The sequence below is a fragment of the Perca fluviatilis genome, chromosome 4, assembly GCF_010015445.1.
Source record: "Perca fluviatilis chromosome 4, GENO_Pfluv_1.0, whole genome shotgun sequence".
In the NCBI taxonomy this organism is placed as follows: domain Eukaryota; kingdom Metazoa; phylum Chordata; class Actinopteri; order Perciformes; family Percidae; genus Perca; species Perca fluviatilis.
The window spans coordinates 32,577,236-32,595,364 of NC_053115.1; the positions used below are offsets into that span (position 1 = coordinate 32,577,236).

General features: G+C 41.7%; 1 protein-coding gene across 1 annotated transcript in view; it reads right to left on the reverse strand.

The window, feature by feature from the left end:
• The window catches only part of chd6 (chromodomain helicase DNA binding protein 6), a 167,259-nt gene that overhangs the window by 120,969 nt on the left and 28,161 nt on the right, over nt 1-18,129 (reverse strand). The window contains exon 2 of the mRNA XM_039797126.1: nt 5,803-5,852. Coding sequence (XP_039653060.1) covers nt 5,803-5,852 — 50 coding nt within the window. The remainder of the gene's footprint in view (nt 1-5,802; nt 5,853-18,129) is intronic.

Consider the following 18,129-nt stretch of genomic DNA (forward strand, 5'->3'; position numbering starts at 1 on the left):
ACAGGATGCAAAATCCTGTCGCTGCACGTGTGTGTCGGTTACACATTAGACACACTGACCAAGAGCTCACAGCAGAGGTCTCGTCTGGGTGCCTTGTGCGTCGGTGTCAGGCGCCGAGGGGCGTGACAAAGTGGCGGTACTGGGAAGGAGAAAGGGCTGTAATTGGCTAGGGGTTACACACCCACGTGAGGGCCCAAAGGCTCTTCGCTGACGCCCATAAAACGTCCCGCACTTGGCAAAATAAGAAGAGAAAACCCAGGCAGAGGGCAGCGTCTCTGCAGATACAGACAGCACCACACACTTCTAGTGGGTCATACGTGATGATTGAGACATTTACTATTAGTCTATATACATTGTTTTTTGTGGAAATCCTACGTATTATAGCTTTAAGTTCTCTTTATTTTCTGAATTCTAGTGCAGTGCCCATTTGGAGCGCGGGCCTGTTGGGAACGGGCCGATTGCTTGGTTCCCAGTAGTTTTTTCAGAACTTTATCAAACTGTAAGCGCAGCTCAATCAGTTCAATCCGTTGTTGAAATTAATCATTGCATCGCGATGCGGACCTAGACGATTCTGCGTCGATGCAGTGACAGACTAGCCTGGCTGACACCAGACCCTTCTCAGCTGTATCAGAGTAGATCTGGGAAAGGTTCATTGACAGCTCATTTCCAAAGGGGGCGTCACCAACGGACGTCGCTCAAATGCGCAATTGGGTAGTCCTTCAACCAATCAGACCAACGATCCGGGTGATGCTGCGCTTCGGTAGCCGTCACGTTGAATGTAAACAAAATGCTGCTCGCCGTCGCTGCGCTATCGTCGTCGCGTATAGCCCGCCTCAGCAGTTGTGATTGGTGTATAGCCCGCCTCAGCAGTTGTGATTGGTGTATAGCCCGCCTCAGCAGTTGTGATTGGTGCCTCGATTTTGGGGACATTGGAATGGAAATGGGCTTGAATGGGCTCTCTCCAATTTGCGGGAAGTTCGTCAGGGTTTACCCAGGCTAGTGACAGACCGAATATATATAGAAATAATGATAATCGATTATAGCCTACTGATGGCCGCTGTTTTTTTTTTATTGTTGCCTTTTGTCTGCTGTTTTCAGACTACGCTATATTCAATAAGTGTCTTTTTTAAGAGCGGATACAATAAAAATGGGAGTTCATATATATCCGACTGCTTGAATTTGTTGATGTGTAGCAATATATAATAAATTTGAGGAGGGGACTCCTCGTGATGCATCGCGATATCGAATCGGATCGAACCGTTATGGAATCATGAGACTAGTGAAGATTCACGCCCCTATTAAACGCAAACCAAATAATGTTGATGAAGGAGTGAATGATCATGTTTCCCTGTTATGACAGCCCGGGCACCCTGTCACTGCGGTATGGAGGCCTCGTGCTCAGCTGAGAGACTGCTGTGTCACCTCCAACTTAGAAAAACTCATGACTCATCACTGCTCAGCCTGACTCATAAATATTACAAACAGCAGGCCATCAGGGAAAAGAAATACTAAAATACCTTCGAGAGAACAATTCTACATCACTATGAGCGAGGCGGACACCTGGAAATCAGGTCCAATAATGCTAGGGCTGGGTACCGGATTCAATACTTTTTAGGCACCGACCAAATTGCCTTTAAAGTATCGAGTATCGAAAAAAGCCTCGTCATTCAATACCCAATTTCAATACCCAATTTCAATACCTATGGAGTAAATCTCATCAGCGTCAGCGAGCCAATAAGCACGCAGTGTGCTTCTACCAAGATCTAATAATGTCTGTGATTGGCTGTCTAACGTTACACTTCGTAGAGACACGCAGGAAAAACTCCACATTACACAGAGGCTTGCGTAGTAAGAGCTGAAAAATAAATGATAAGATTTTTGCCGTAATGTGTAATGTTGTAATTTCTTTTATAACACTAGTATTGAAAAAAGTATGATTTAGGAATCGGTATCGAAGTCACGGTATTGGTATCAAAAATGTTTTGAACGCTACCCAGCCGTACTGAATGCACCTTCTGTTTGCTGGAAGCCGAGACTGAGAAGAGGTGATTGAAAAGTGTGCGTATACTATGGACACATTTTTGTTCCATTGTTCGAGTTTTCAAGTATAAAAGTAAAAAAAAAAAAAAAACACACTTGGTAGCAGACAGAGTGACGTCAGACAATGAAAACAAGAAATGTTTCTCATGCCGCAAGAAGCTACATTTGGAAACAAATCACCAGATCATCCCCTCTTCTCAACATTCGATTTGTCCTTTCTCGATTCCTTTCCTCGCCACCCCCCCCTCTCCTCTCGTCTCAGTTCCCTCCCACCTGAGGTGCGAGTGGAGGAGGCGAGGAAGAGACACGAGGAGAGAGAGGAGTCAAAGCAACAGGCACATGTGTGCTTGGGAGCCGTCATTTTCAAGCGACTTCAATTAAATGTGACGTGTGGTACAGCTGCCATGGTTTGCTGTGTCAGGCCGCTTTTTTTTTATTTTACGTCACAGGTCCCAAAAAGACTTAGGATACGCTAAGGCTGGGCAGTATATCGGTATTCCATCGATATCGGTATTTGAGGCTAGATCATTTTGGATATCTTAATATCGCAATGTGACAAAACTGTTGTCTTTTCCTGGTTTCATAGGCTGCATTAGAGTAAAGTGATGTAATTTCTCTCGTGTAAATATTTTGTAAGCACCAATTATCAACCCTAAAATATCGCCGCAATATTGACATTGATGTATTTGGTCAAGAAGATCGTGATATTAGATTTTCTCCATGTCGCCCAGCTCCAGGATACAGCTGTGCATCCTGGTTCATAGCTCCTCCGGAAAGCCTCGTCTCCCCTCGAGATGCATTTTAGGAATTGAGACTTCCCATTAACATGGCACGCTGAGATGAGTTTTGGGGGTCACAGGCAGGAGGCCGGAGGAGCGAGGAGACGAAGAGGCACAAAATAGAGAAATGAAAAGAGCCCTTTTTTTTTTACTTTAGCATTACTGCCTGGATCTACAACAACACAATGTTCTGAGACCTCTCGTTTCCTAACGCAGGTTCTTTTATATAGGATATTTTAGGTGCTTAAAGGCAGGGTTGGTAACTATTTCCAACACTTGTTTGAAATGGTCTTTACACCCTGACAGCAATAAATAACTTATGGACTCTGAAAAATGAGCGAAAAAGAGCGGTGCTCATGCACGTCTGCGTGTGGGGCGAAGCCCCGAGGGCAGGGGGAGGGGTCAGACGGTGAGAAGCTACTTTCAAATCTTGCGAGCTTTTCAACATTACCAACCCTGCCTTTAAGTACTATAAAGTACAACATTTGTTTTAGTCTCGCATTGCCAGACCTTCCTCCACAGCGCTGCAAAGGAGGGTCTGGCTAGTCCACATTCTGGGATAGGAGAAAAACGTGCTCTGGTTTATTGGCATTTCTTAAAACCAATCACAATCGTCATGGGCGGCGCTAAGCGCCGGACGGAGCCACGGCGCCTCTGCAAAATAGCCTCAGGAAGGAACTTGTTTTGGTGGAACATGTGTACATTCAAAAGGTTGTTTTAGTCGTGCAACAGAAAACTCAGATTGGACAGATAGTCTAGCTAGCTGTCTTGATTTACCCTGCAGAGATCTGAGGAGCAGTTAACCATAGTCCTCAGAAATCCACCGGCATTTAGGACGCAAACACAAAGAAAGAGGAAGGTGACGGACATCCGGAAGAAAATTAGGGACATCCGGCGGCACCAGAGCAATCCCGGAAATGAAACATCGTTGATACAGACTAGGTGGCAGTGTTTCCTCTATGTTGATTGGCAAGTGGCGGTCCGCCACGGTTAGATTTCTCCCGCGACGGTACCAGAAATATATATACAAAAAGCCGTCTATCAGCAGTGATTGTAAAGAGCGCGTCGACGGAGAATAGCGCAGACACGCGCTTCACAACGCGAGTGGGCACGCACGCCACTCGGAGAAAAGGGAGAAAGAAAAAAGAGACCGTCTGTCCGGAGGACCCGGTTGAGATGGCATGTGTGCATTCTTGACAACTGTAAATCGTATAACTTATATTGTCAGTTCATTTAAGCCTGAATTAGTCTATAGTTCTCACACATTTTAGTTGTTGAATTTCGGGAAAGAGACTTCAGATACAGTATTAGGGGACCACTAAGGTCTATATAAAAGAGACTTCAGATACAGTATTAGAGGACCACTAAGGCCTATATAAAAGAGACTTCAGATACAGTATTAGGGGACCACTAAGGCCTATATAAAAGAGACTTCAGATACAGTATTAGAGGACCACTAAGGCCTATATAAAAGAGACTTCAGATACAGTATTAGAGGACCACTAAGGCCTATATAAAAGAGACTTCAGATACAGTATTAGAGGACCACTAAGGCCTATATAAAAGAGACTTCAGATACAGTATTAGGGGACCACTAAGGTCTATATAAAAGAGACTTCAGATACAGTATTAGGGGACCACTAAGGTCTATATAAAAGAGACTTCAGATACAGTATTAGGGGACCACTAAGGTCTATATAAAAGAGACTTCAGATACAGTATTAGGGGACCACTAAGTCTATATAAAAGAGACTTCAGATACAGTATTAGGGGACCACTAAGGTTTATATAAAAGCATCCAAAGAGCACCATGTCATAGGACCTTTAAGCAAAGTTATTACACATATAAATTTCAAAACGGTTCAAAATGACCGTCCTGGCCGTTCTAGTGTAACCCAGCCTTGGAGTTTTTTTTCCAAAAGCCAAGAAAAATCAAATGCACACTGTAAGGCTGCCAACTTTGCCACTGAGGCAAATATGCAATTAGTTTCATTATGAATGGTTTCATACTATAGCCTACTTTGGGTTTTGGTTTCCCTATGAAGAAGTTCTTGTAAAATTAAATTTTGTAGACCTACAGTTCCTCAAAAATACACTTCAATCAAAACGAAATCCGACAGATCTGCCCCCATTGCTAAAAAAAAAAATCCTAGAGGAAACACTGAGGTGGTTTCAGCCCAAATGTGCATGAGTGAGTAGTTTGCGCGAGGTAGTGCCCAGAACGAAGAGCAGCACTTTGTCCAACACAGCAGCTAACTACCACCCTACAGACTACATCAACGTGTAAGCAATTACAATATCAATGTTCTGACCCAGCGTCCTCATGCTCTGATATTTTCTGCCATGCTTGAGATTCTTTTGTAAAAAAAAAAAATAAAAATAAAACTTACAGAACTTTGTAAATCAGAGAAGCACAAATTACCCTTTCCTCCTCTCATCTGTCCTGTACAATTCTAACGCTCATTGCAAGTTGCTGTCAAAATGCCAGCCGCCCGGCCGAGAGCAGCCGCTCTCTCTCCACCGAAAATAATGGCCTTGCACTCGCACTTTCGGTGCTAGAGAGCCCCGTTAGCATTAGATCAGTATTCTGTTGCCAACAGAGCTGAAAGCATTTGTCTTACCACTGTCTTATATTACAGGAGCCTCCATTCATGCGTGAAAAACAGTAACACAGAACACACTCGCACCCGGATCTGATGTTGAGCTGGGTCACTGTATTAAAGGGCTCAGGGATATGTCCAGGATTGATTCGCTAAACACCCTCGAGATTGAAGCTAAAAAAATATCATGTATTATTTAGTATCAAAGCTGCTGTGTATAAAGGTTTTTATAATGACCTACTTTTCTAATGTGTGAGAGAGAGAGAGAGAGAGAGAGAGAGAGAGAGCGAGTGTGTGTGTGTGTGTGTGTGTGTGTGTGTGTGTGTGTGTGTGTGTGTGTGTGTGTGTGTGTGTGTGTGTGTGTGTGTGTGTGTGAAACAAACCTGCTGCTTGTCCTTCTTGTGTATTTTCATCTTCTATCCCTTCACTGCATCTGTTGACACAGAAGGACAGAATTCGGATGACTTCCCGAAATGAACACAAAAACAAAACAGGGACAACGTATTACTGTATGACGTCGCACAACGTAGCTGCGAGTAAAGTTTTGCAAAGTTGGAATGCTCAAAAGAAACGCAGATGATTCAACCAATTCAAAACACTCTACTACACAAAGCAATTGTGATAAACACCAACAAGTGGGAAAAACTAAAATACATATAAGGAGTTATGCTCCAGTTTTAAAATGGATTCACAACAGCTAACCTTTCCAACCCATATTAGGAAACCGTTTGCTTGGCCAAATGTTTTCGAGCAATAACTTTTCTTTCTCTCTTTTTTTATTACGGTTGCACACATTAACTCCTGGAAGCACCAAAGAACAATTACAGTGGTCTGCTGTTAATAGTGTAGACATGAAGGCGGGAACAACTTAACAACTGTTACAGGGAAATATGAGAGTTGTAAATGTACAATTCTGCTGTTCAACTGAAAGAGGAAATAAATGAGAAAGGGATTCCACCGTTTTTGTTTCAGTGTCAATGGAGAACTTTGAAGGTGTGTTTAGACAGACAGAAAAATTAATAATGTTTCAATTTAAGCTAAAAAAAAAAAAAAAAAAAAAAAGGGTGTTCTCTCTCTAAGGGTCTGTTTGGAAGTTGCATGCCATTTCTTGACATTTGTAGAAAGAAAATTGAAGCAAAAAGAAATGTGTATTCCTATGTTGTTATTGATTTCTCATTATTATTATTATTATTATTAGGTTTTTCAATTCTTTTTATCTCATTCTCCTTTCAAAGTAAATACATAAAGTGTCTTTAATACAGATTTTTGTTATAAAATCTTTAATAAAACAGACTATGACTAAAAAAAGTGCATTTATCCCAGAGCTGAATAACTCCGCTTCAATGACGTACAGAAACAAGACACACACACACACACACACACACACACACACACACACACACAACACACACACACACACACACACACACACACACACACACACACACACACACACACACACACACACACACACCTTTATGAGAAACTGTAAAAATAAAAAAAAATAAAAAAATGATAGGAAAATCCATTTGACACAGAAAGTGCATTTTCAAATGTGTTATTCTTGGTGTTGACAGGCCCTAATTGAAGATGTGACATTGTGTGAATTCTTTTCTTGCACTTAGCCTAATTCTGCACTTACAGTATTTGCATCTAGAAGGTCTAACAGACAAAGAATCACTCGCTCAAAGACGTGGCGCGTTTTAAATGTGCTTTATGCTCATAAAAAAAAACAAAAAAAAACAGCCAATAACCACTGACGCTTTATCAATATGGCCATGATCAGTCCGATATTGTTTATTGCTGTTTCTGATTCCCATCCTGAGTGGGGAAACAGAGAGGTGAGTGTGGTCCATTAACATCTTTCTACACAAAAGCAGCACAACAACCAGATCTACAAACACCAAAAGCAAGAACACACAGTACACGTCGCTGCCACAGGTAATCAGCATGCTGGAAACGTTCCACCATTAAGAAAGAAAAAAAAAAAACTGTTAAGTTAACCAGCTGGCAACAGAGCACAAGTTCCGCTTGTGATTCAACACTGAAATAGCACGTTTTCACTTATTTTGCATTGAATGCGCTCCCAAAACCTAAAATAGTTATCTGATGATTAGTCATTGGACAACCTTGATGCTCACAGCAGGGATCAGTACAGAAACAGATTCAGGAGTATTCATTTTTGTAGGAACAGTACTGTAGTAGCATCAGGAGTGCCAAGGTAGCATCTATTAGCTGTACTGTATGCTGCTGGAACACTACAGTGCAGTGTGTCTGCGTTTCTCAACCAAATACCCGGACAATTACAGCGAGAATGACATGTTCTACAAGTGGTTTTCCCCCATGACTAGGATTGGGCTGCGAGAACCGTTCCAACTTGGAGTAGTTTTTTTTGTTTTATTTATTTATTTGTTTTTATAAATTGGAATGGTTTGGAAAATTTGGTTTCGAATCCGATCAGCGGTTCCAAATTACCCGCGATTTTTTGTTTCCGTAAGCGGCCACCGTACTTCCAGGCGCTTCTTGTGTTGCAGCCACGGAGCACTGCAAGCGGCACTCTAATGAGGCTTTATTTTAAAAGGTGCCCTGCCACATGTATTTCATTACTTTGTGGTAATGTCTGAAGTTCTACCATGGACTTGGTTACCTTGTTTCAAGCCATTCTAGTTTGGTATAGAAAGCCTGCAGGAAGACTCAGCTCGATTTCTGCCAGTTCTCATTAATATTCAACAAGCTAAGCTGTTTGAATCTGATTGGCTAACAGCTAGCCAATGAGAGCCTGGCTGTCAGCATCCTTTACCCAGCACAACTGGGTGAGCTCATGAATAGTAATGAGGTCAGGGGTGGGCGATATAGATCGTTTACGATAATATCGTCATTGTTGTGTTAACGATGTGCAAATTGACATTATCGAGTATTTAAATTACACAAAAAACAAAAAACACTTCAAAACACGCATTGGAACCGATTGGAACGCTACACATTCACTCATGTCAACAAAGATGGCGGCGCGTGATTGTGCAGCAGCTGCTAGTTCTCCTGTCGGTGTATATTTATACAAATACAGCCAAACTGAAATAATCAATACAGGACTATGATACAGCACAGCCGTTACGAGAGCCTTCCAGGCGGCTCATAACATCCCGGAGGACATAGCCAGACCGGCCGCTCCAGGTTGTTGTCGGCTCTATCACGCCGAGCTAGCTAGCTACCGGCAGGATAAGAAAATAATTCCAGAGGCGGAGCGGAGGACTGCATTTTTGTGCACAATGAATGGAGTACCGACCGCAGGATCGTTGCCCAGCACATCTCACCTGACCTGGAGCCCTGTCGGTAATATACAGGCCATTTTATTTACTACGAAAACAAAACACTGCCGTCTACATAGCCCCCGATGCTAACGTTAGCACAAGTTTGGCTCACTGCTAACCATAGTGAACAAACTGCAGCGCGATCACCTGGAGGGGACTTTTATAAGGCGTTAAAAATTTTAAATTAAAGTTTGTACTCCCCAGCTTTTTTCCAGCATGTAGATTGTGCTACTAGGGGGAAGAACACACTAGACCATGTATACTCTAACATCAAGAAAGCACACAGAACTGCTCCTCTCCCTCACCTGGGCCAGTCAGATCACATAAACTAATCCTGATCCCAGCATAAATCCCGGTCAGAAGGACTATACAGCCAAGTAGAAGGACTATCAGAACCTGGCCTGACACTGCCCTTTCTCAGCTCCAGGACTGCTTCCAATAAGGACATGGTTGTGTGCAATGTTACAGTTTTCATCTTGCTTGTCTGCTGCACAATTTACATTACAGCAGAGGTGAACAACTGAATGTGTACTCAATTTCAATGTTCCTATACTAGTTCAATTAGTATAGTATTAGTATTTTGTCTTTGAATTTTTACTTGAATACTTCAATTTAAACAATTATTTTAAAGAAAATAAATAAGAACGGTTTTCATACAACATTGTGCCCATTATCATCATCAGTGATTAAGAAACTCTGACTTTTAAAAACACATTTTTAAAAAGGATATCGTCTAATTATCATTATCGTCAAAATCTGAAAAAATAGAGATATTATTTTTTGTCCATATCGCCCACCCCTAAAGGAGCTTTTGTAATTGGCCTGATTTCTCCGCTTATTTCTTTTCAGTGGCTAGAGCTGACAGAGGAGGGAGCAGTTCATTTTCACATTCACAACATAACACAAACACAAATGGACCTAACATATTTAAAAAAATACAAGGAAAAACGGTTTTGTGTGGCAGGGCACCTTTAAAGGTGCAATATGTAATATTGTATGTAATACTGGCAGCTAGCGGTTAAAATAGTTACTGCACTACCAATTCAAAATACTAGAGAGTCGTTTCCCCCGCCCCCTCCTGCCCAGACTCGAAGTTCACGGGGGTTGCCAGGCTGAGACCGCAGCATTCACAACAATGTTGCTAGACGCTTTTCTCACATAGCCAGATATTACTTCACAGCACAGCAGAGTAGCTAACGTTAGATGCTAGTCTCACATAGCCAGACATTACTTCACAGTACAGCAGAGTAGCTAACGTTAGATGCTAGTCTCACATAGCCAGACATTACTCCACAGCACAGCGGAGTAGCTAACGTTAGATGCTAGTCTCACATAGCCAGACATTACTTCACAGCACAGCGGAGTAGCTAACGTTAGATGCTAGTCTCACATAGCCAGACATTACTCCACAGCACAGCGGAGTAGCTAACGTTAGATGCTAGTCTCACATAGCCAGACATTACTCCACAGCACAGCGGAGTCTTTTATATATGTCAACGAGCGGAGTAGCTAACGTTAGATGCTGGCTATATTGACATATATTGTCATAAAAGCCCGTGCTCACGCGGAGGTCTGTAACCAACTGACAGACACACTTTTTCGGCTTAAAATTACAGTATGAACCGCTAAAAACACAACAGCCTCACCGTCCTCTCCACACGCCAGTCAGGCACACTTCCTCGGCTTAGAATTACAATAGGAACCGCTAAAAATACCACTACCTTGCCAACGGAACACACTTTATTGGCTTAGAATTACGGCAACAATCGCTAAACACACTGCAAACTCACAGTCCTCTCTTCCCGATTTACAGCCCCCCTCTCGTGGCTTAAAATAACTCACCGTTGTCGGCTCCAGCCGCTTAACTACACATTGTAAACAGCCATGGGCTGCTTGCCTGGTCCTCCCGGTAACGTTAGCAGTTAACAGGGTTAGCAGTTAACAGGGTTAGCATGGCGGCTATATAATTCAATGTGAGTACACAAATGTTGAAATGTCATAAAATGCCCGTCCCTAGTGGCTGTGATAAATTAGCCTGAAGCTAAGCTTACCTGTTCGGGAGGAAATAAGCCAATTCTGCGTCCTTTTGGGCTCTAAGCTGTCTCCATCTTTCAAATACATCTCCAATATTTACCAGGGGGTTGTTATGTCCCTGGTCACGCAACTGTTAGGAAAGCTTGTTTTTTTTTTTTTTTTGGTCGGGTAAAATCTATCTCCGTTGATCCTGTTAGTTTGTGTGTTGCTGCTTTCATGGCTGTACTAACGTTACAGCTGTAGCGCGCTGGGTTTACGTTTTTACAGGTATATCTGGCAACCCGGCCTGGCTGGCAAACTGGGCCGTTGATAACAACACACAGATCAAAACATAAACATAAATTCCGTCACGGAATGTAAATTTCAAAAAGAAAAAATACTGACATTAGCATTGTTGTCAGAAAAGATAGTATTTCAGTTTAACATGTTTCCTTAATATCTGATGAGGCATTGGTGTCATTTTTGGATTTATTACAGTACCTGATGAAGGTCTGAGACCGAAACGTGGTATTTTTCTACTAAATTATTGCTTGCGTAATGGTCAGTGTGCGGGATTTTCTCTCTACTATTTTTGATCTGTTGCCTTTGATCATATCCTACGCACCTGCCCGACAAAAGAGGTGTGCAAAAAAGTTTTTTTCACGTTGGATTTATTACAGTACAAATATTACATACCTTAAAAATAAAAGGTCCTTTCATCTGTGAAATACGCATGTGACCCATTTGAACTCCACACCTCAAAGAAACGGAATCAAGAATCAATTAGAAACAGAATCGAGAATCAATAAAACCAGAATCGAAACGAAGAAGCGGAATTGGAATCAGAATTGTTAAAATCAAGAAACGATGCCCAAACCAAACCCAAAAACCATCAAGACAGAATTCTTAGCAGCACTAATGCAGGACAGAAGAGGGATAAAAGATTCTACAATAGTTACAACTTGAGCTTTTACTGAGGTTTTAAGTGGAAATGTTGCTGTTGGTGTTGGTTTCGGGCTGCAACGTAAAAAAACAAAACAAACCGGTTGAAACAGATTAATTTCAAAATAACCAGAACATTCTCACACAGCTCCCCGCTACATCTAAGGCGCTTTTAGAAAACATACAGTAGCAGTACTGTATGATGACGGTGGGGTTGGTTTCATGCTGGAAGCCAAAGCCAATAGATTTCATTCAACTCCATGCCTCTCTAGAACATTACCGAAACTCATTCAAAACCTCCACTTCCAGGAAGTTTCTCTCCCGTTATGCAAATGAATGAGTTCCCATCATCTGATGACAAAAGAAAAATGTTGGGTATTGACTTTAGGATGCACTTTAATGATTATTTTCAATTCCAAGGACACACTGTTCCCAGTTAAGTTTGTTTTTTTTCGTGCAAGTTATAAAATTTTTGCTGAAAAAGACATGTTTTGGAAGAGATTTATGACCGTGAAAGCTCAAATTAGAGAAAGGAAAAAGACATGAGAAAAAGATTCATAGCTTTATAGTGCTTTTCTAGTCGAAACGACTAATCAAAGCACTTTTTACATAGAACAGGAACCACTCACCATTCACACACATTCTTACACTGTGGCAGAGGCTGTCGTACAAGCTGCCACCTGCTCATCAGATAAGCATTCACACATATTTGCACTCCGATGGCGCAGCATCAGGGGCAACTCGGGGTTCAGTGTCTTGCCCAAGGACACTTCGACATAGGACTGCAGGGCCAGGGATCAAACTACCAACCTTCTGATTGGTCTGCTCTACCACTGAGCCACAGCCGCCCCCTTGATCCAAACCCGGGAACTTTTATGTTACACATCCTCTGAAACACTAGGATGTTCGCCCACAGACATCAGGGGTCTCATCTATAAAACTGTGCGTAGGATCCTTCCTAAAAGTGTACGTACATGGCCGGATTAGCTCAGTTGCTAGAGCAACTGTGTAGAGATTTACTCCTTGGCGCAGCGGCCTCGGGGGGCCTTTGTTGCATGTTATTCCCCCTCTCTCTCACGCTTTTGTGTCTTCATCTGTCCTAAATCCCAAAAGGGCCAAAAAACAAAGTGTACGTACGTCCAAAAGCCAAAAATGGCATACGGCAAAAAAAAATGATTCATAAAACCGTGCGTACGCACATCTGTAAGCAATGTTCCCTTTATAAATCACAGATTACCCACAAGTGTGCGTATGTAAATCAGCCTCTTTTCCCGCCCTATTTTACCCATAAATAGTCAATGCAAAGCACCTTGTGAATGCTGATCAGTATGTTAATGACCCTGGCAGTTGTTCTATCGTTAGGTCGAATCATGACAACTGGCGGGGAAGAAGAAAAAACTTCTCAGACGCTCGGGAATTACTGCAAATTAAATTATAATTTTGGCCTGTTCTCGCACAGTGTACTAGGGAAACCTGATCTATAGACTACCTATATTAATAATACCTTCCAAAACGACAGGCATTACGGCACTCAGGGACAGTTTCGATATACCAGACCTAAGATTTAACAAAACTATATATTATATCCCAAAAAGCCTTAGTGATAAAGTTGAAGATTATATAGAATATTTCTATAAAACACTATAGAGTAGGGCTGAAACGATTCCTCGAATAACTCAAATAATTTGATTACAAAAAATCCTCTATGCAAAATGACTGCCTCGACGCTTCGTTAAATCAATGTTACCAACGTTGTATCGCTGACGGACGGTGTTTCCGCACGGAGCATTATTACTGTCGCACAGACGCGGCTCAGTCTGCTGCTGGCGACACCTTCTTATATACAGTCTATGGGCGACACATGCCAGAGCGTAAATAGCGAGGGGCTAAGAGAAGAGACAGGCTGGAGAAAACAGAAAGTGTCCAAAGTTTGGAATCAGTTCAAACGTAATTAAAACTAAAACTCTGTACAGTATGTCTACTGCAAAATCAAACTAGCTTACCACGATAATAGCAAGATGTCAGTGCTTCAGCGTCTCAACAGAAAACATTAAGTCTAACTTAATCCTCCATTCCACGAAGCGGACACGTAAATCACAGAGTCGTATGGACGATGAAACTACACCAAACACAACAACCACCAAAAACAAAGGCAAGAAAATAGGTAGTGGTGACCACGACCTGATCTAAAGAGCTGACGCGTTAACTATCCCTTCGGAAAAACAGCTGATTGTTGCGCATCTCTCTCTGAACAGCTGATCACCGATCTAATAGCATAAGTGTAACAGAGCTGTGTGACATTATAATCAAATATATAAATGAAAATAGGTTGAGTATAACTAATATTTACATATAGGCCTACTGTATATACAGATCAGTCTCAGGTTGAAACTTGTAGTTCTGAAAGTTAAGTTGCACAACTTAATGTAATGTTTGTGTATGTTTAATGTATGCCTTAGTTTGAGGTTGATATCATTTGAAAAAAAAAAATCTTTAAAAACAATGTAATATGGCACTTAAATGCACTTAATATGTTTAGTTTTTTGAGAGATGATATTGTAAGCAATGTAGGCAATACAAATGTTGCTTTTTCCCCTAGTTTGGGTTGTTTAAAAACGCAAAAAAAAAAAATTATCCGATTAATCGATCGATAAAGTGCTAGATTAATCGATTACAAAAAGAATCGATAGCTGCAGCCCTACTATAGAGTGGCGAGGACCTGTATTTGGACCAGGATGGACCAGGATGGACCAGGATGGACCGGGATGGACCGGGATGGACCGGGATGGCACGGTACCAGCGCGTTGCCCTCTCTACTGGACCCAATTCAGTACATAGATCCAAGAGCGCAGCCTCTTTTTCTCCCGTTTCTTCCATTGGCGTAGTCCTCCTGCAGGGCCAGCAGTGCCATCGCGCAGCATTACGCACAGGGGTCACCGCAGTATTAATAGGTTGACAACAATTTGTGATTGTTAACACCTTGCCAAAATCACAGCATCAACTAGTGGGATCCCCCACCCCGAGATAGAATTTTAAGACGAAAGTCTAATATGAAAACACACGTTTCTTCATGCAGGTTTTGTCACGAACAGAATTAAAGTTCAGACTGATAACGAGGACATTAAGTGTAACGATTGTGCAAGAGCTTAACGGCTGTATTTCCAGACTTTGACATTTGATGATACATGCACAGTATTAAAGACAGATATTTAGTTATTTACACTGTTTTCTGCCATTATCTATAATGACAGGGTATTTAATGCTATCCTGTATTCCATGCAGTCGGAAAATCTCCTCCTCCTGCGCTCCGTAGTGGACAATGAGACGCCGAGACATCGCCGATTAAACATTAATAACAAATTTTGATTTAAGATTTGAGTTGGAGGTGTTTATGGAACAGTTATCACTCAGTACAAGCGCAAACAACACTGCTGGATTTAATCTTCATGATAACGTGAATGATATGGAGTGAAGAAATGTGCGTGAGGCATCAATACTTGAAAATATTACGAGTAATTGTTGTTAACCTCATTTACTTTCTGCAGCGTGACTTCAGTTCACCACCTCATCATCTGCGTCGCCAATTCCGATTGTCTCCAAATGCACATTTTCAGCCCAGTTTTGTGCGTACGCCACGTTTATAAATGAGACCCCAGCACTGTAGGCCTTCAGGCTTTCCCCTGAGTGGTACTGATGAGATGTTGAAAATAACCTCTTAATGTCAAGTAAATTACAACATAACAAGAATGCAAATTAAATCCCAGCACACCGTCAGTTTTAACATCTTAAGTCAAGTCTCACTGAGACACAGAGTACCTATCAGTCTGTGTGTGCATACCTCCACCCTTCAAACATCCATTTTCCTCAGTGTATAAGCTTCTTTACACCAGAAATAATCCTGAGTGAGTCAGTCTTTAGCCCGTTTCAATCGGTTTGATCTGCCCTTTGCAATTCCATGAAAATAAAAGACACTTTTTATCATCACTGAAAACCGTAACCACCCCCCCCACCAAGTAGCTACACACTGAGGATTGCTGCACTGCATAAAGTATGTTATGAAAACTGAGCCATTCCAAACAACCAGTATTTACAGGTCCATACTTGTATTTTTAGGTTTCTACTAGAACATGTTTACATGTCTTAATGTTTAAAAAAGATTCTCATCCCTGTATTCACCCTTTGTCTGAAACGCTCCGTTTTAGCGCCCGTCTCTAAAAAACAATTCTCTGATTGGTCAGCATTTTTGGGTCTTCCGAATCTGCGCTCTCAGAGTCCCTGCACCGTCATTGCACCCGGGGAATGACTGTAACGGCACTTTCCATCTATATATACACATTGTAGAGGTGACATCACAATGTACAGAGGTCCTGACGGCTCATTTAAAAAGGCACAGTTTCTGAGTACGGGCTGTGTGCATTTCTCTGTGGATTTTGATACTTTCACAGTATTAAAATTGCGCCTCGCTCTGCTGGACATAGACATGGAAATCTCACTTTTTACTATATGGGACCTTTAAGTTGCTTTAAGTGTCATCATTTTCCTTTATATTCCTGCAGTTAATTATTTTCTGAGAATTATGTGTAAATGTTTTAAATAATTTTATTTTGGAGCCATTTAAAAAAAGTGTCTTCATTATTATTTTTTACATGTTTTAATCAGCTCCTGTAGCTTTAGAAATCTAAGCTAGGACAAACACAGTCATCATGACCCATGTGCAACAAGCGAAGCAGGAACGCTACAATCGAGTTAAACATTTAAACTTCATGTGCCAGCCTTATCTAGTCAGACAGGTTCCCATTTTTAGACCGCTACGCTCACACACCTGTATCCACCGGCCTGCACCACGTGCACACAACAGGTAATGCATCCGTCCAGGGAGGGGGTTCTCTCCTTATTTGCTCTTCCTGAGATTTCTTCCATTTTTGGAACAGGGTGTAACAGAGAGTGTTGTAATCTATACAGGTTGTAAAGCCTCTTGGTTAAAATGAAAACTCTCATGTGGAGACAGTCAACAAAAGGCACCAACCAAACTTAAACACAGAGTAAATGAAAGAGACGCTACGTTCAGATGGCAGGCAAATCCGATTTGTTTCTCAAATCAGATCTTTAAAGACAGACTGTCTGCACTGGTACTTGCAAGAGATCAGATCAAATTTGTGTGTCCAGACATCACCAACCTATCTGCATGGATTGCCCAGAACAGTTGGGAGGGGGGGGTGGACAATAAACATAACATTACTGAAGAGCAATTTTTGAAGGGGATACAAATAATACAGCCACAATTATACTTGTAGAGGGTATGTGTACAAGAGAAAAGCCTTAATGCTATCATTAGTGTAGCATGGAGACTTTACCTTCGTGCAGTCACTGAGATCTGAACTAAAAACGGTGCTCCTGTCCCCTGTGCTGGTGCTGGCAATATCATCTCCTTGCGCTGCTCTTTCTGGATCTGTCCCTGGTTCTGACCTTTCCTCTACTCTCACTGTCTCAGAACAGTCTGACTCCTGGAAAGGAAAAAAATATATATGGTTTTCCATACTTGTAACTACCTCATCCAACCAAATAGCAATTTTTAAATAACACTTGTTAAATTAGCTTATCATAATGTAAATTAGTGAGCCACTGGTAAAGCTCATCTGCTAACCCTGACAGCCACACACCTCCAAAAATATGAACTGAGCTCAACACACTTCCCTGAGACTCTCCACCTGACTGTCCCTGGTCTCCCTGTTCCTCAGTTCTTTCCGTCTCCTTTGCCTGTGACATAGTGACGTTAGTATTTCCATAAGCGCCCATTCTTATAAAGATGTTACCAAATTGTCTTATTTTACTTACTTGGCGTTTTGGTGCACTGAAAAAGGATCTTATGTCTGTTTGTCTTTTCTCTGTCATTTTATCTGGCCAACAACAACACAAATCTTTAATGTCAGATGTCTAAATATGAGTTAGGTTCATAGGTTCACCACGTGGTCATATTATATGTAATTATAAAATGATCTTGCGTCCTCCACATAGATATTAGGTTTCGTCTGGCCTCTTCAGCAAGTGAATTTAAGTTTGGCTTTTAACGTGAAAGGTAAAACTGGAGATAGTAAAGCTCGCAGCCGTTAACAAAGGCCATCTTGTTTCAGGCTGGTTCGGACTGCAGAGCTTCTGTTTTTTTTGTCATCATCATCATCATCATCATCATCATCATCATCATCATCAGCATAAGCATAGGCACAATCCATAACCCAAGGCTACACGAGTGACGCAAAAGACACTTTGAAATCCGATTAGAGCAGCCTCAACGGCCTGAGTGTAGAAACCTGATTGGAATCGGATTGTGAACCACCTCCAAATGTGGTTTGGATCCGATTTGCAAAAATCTACTTTCATGTAGTTTTTTTGCTGTCTAAAATCAATCTGGATTGCAATCTGGATATGCCAAAAAAAACGGATTTG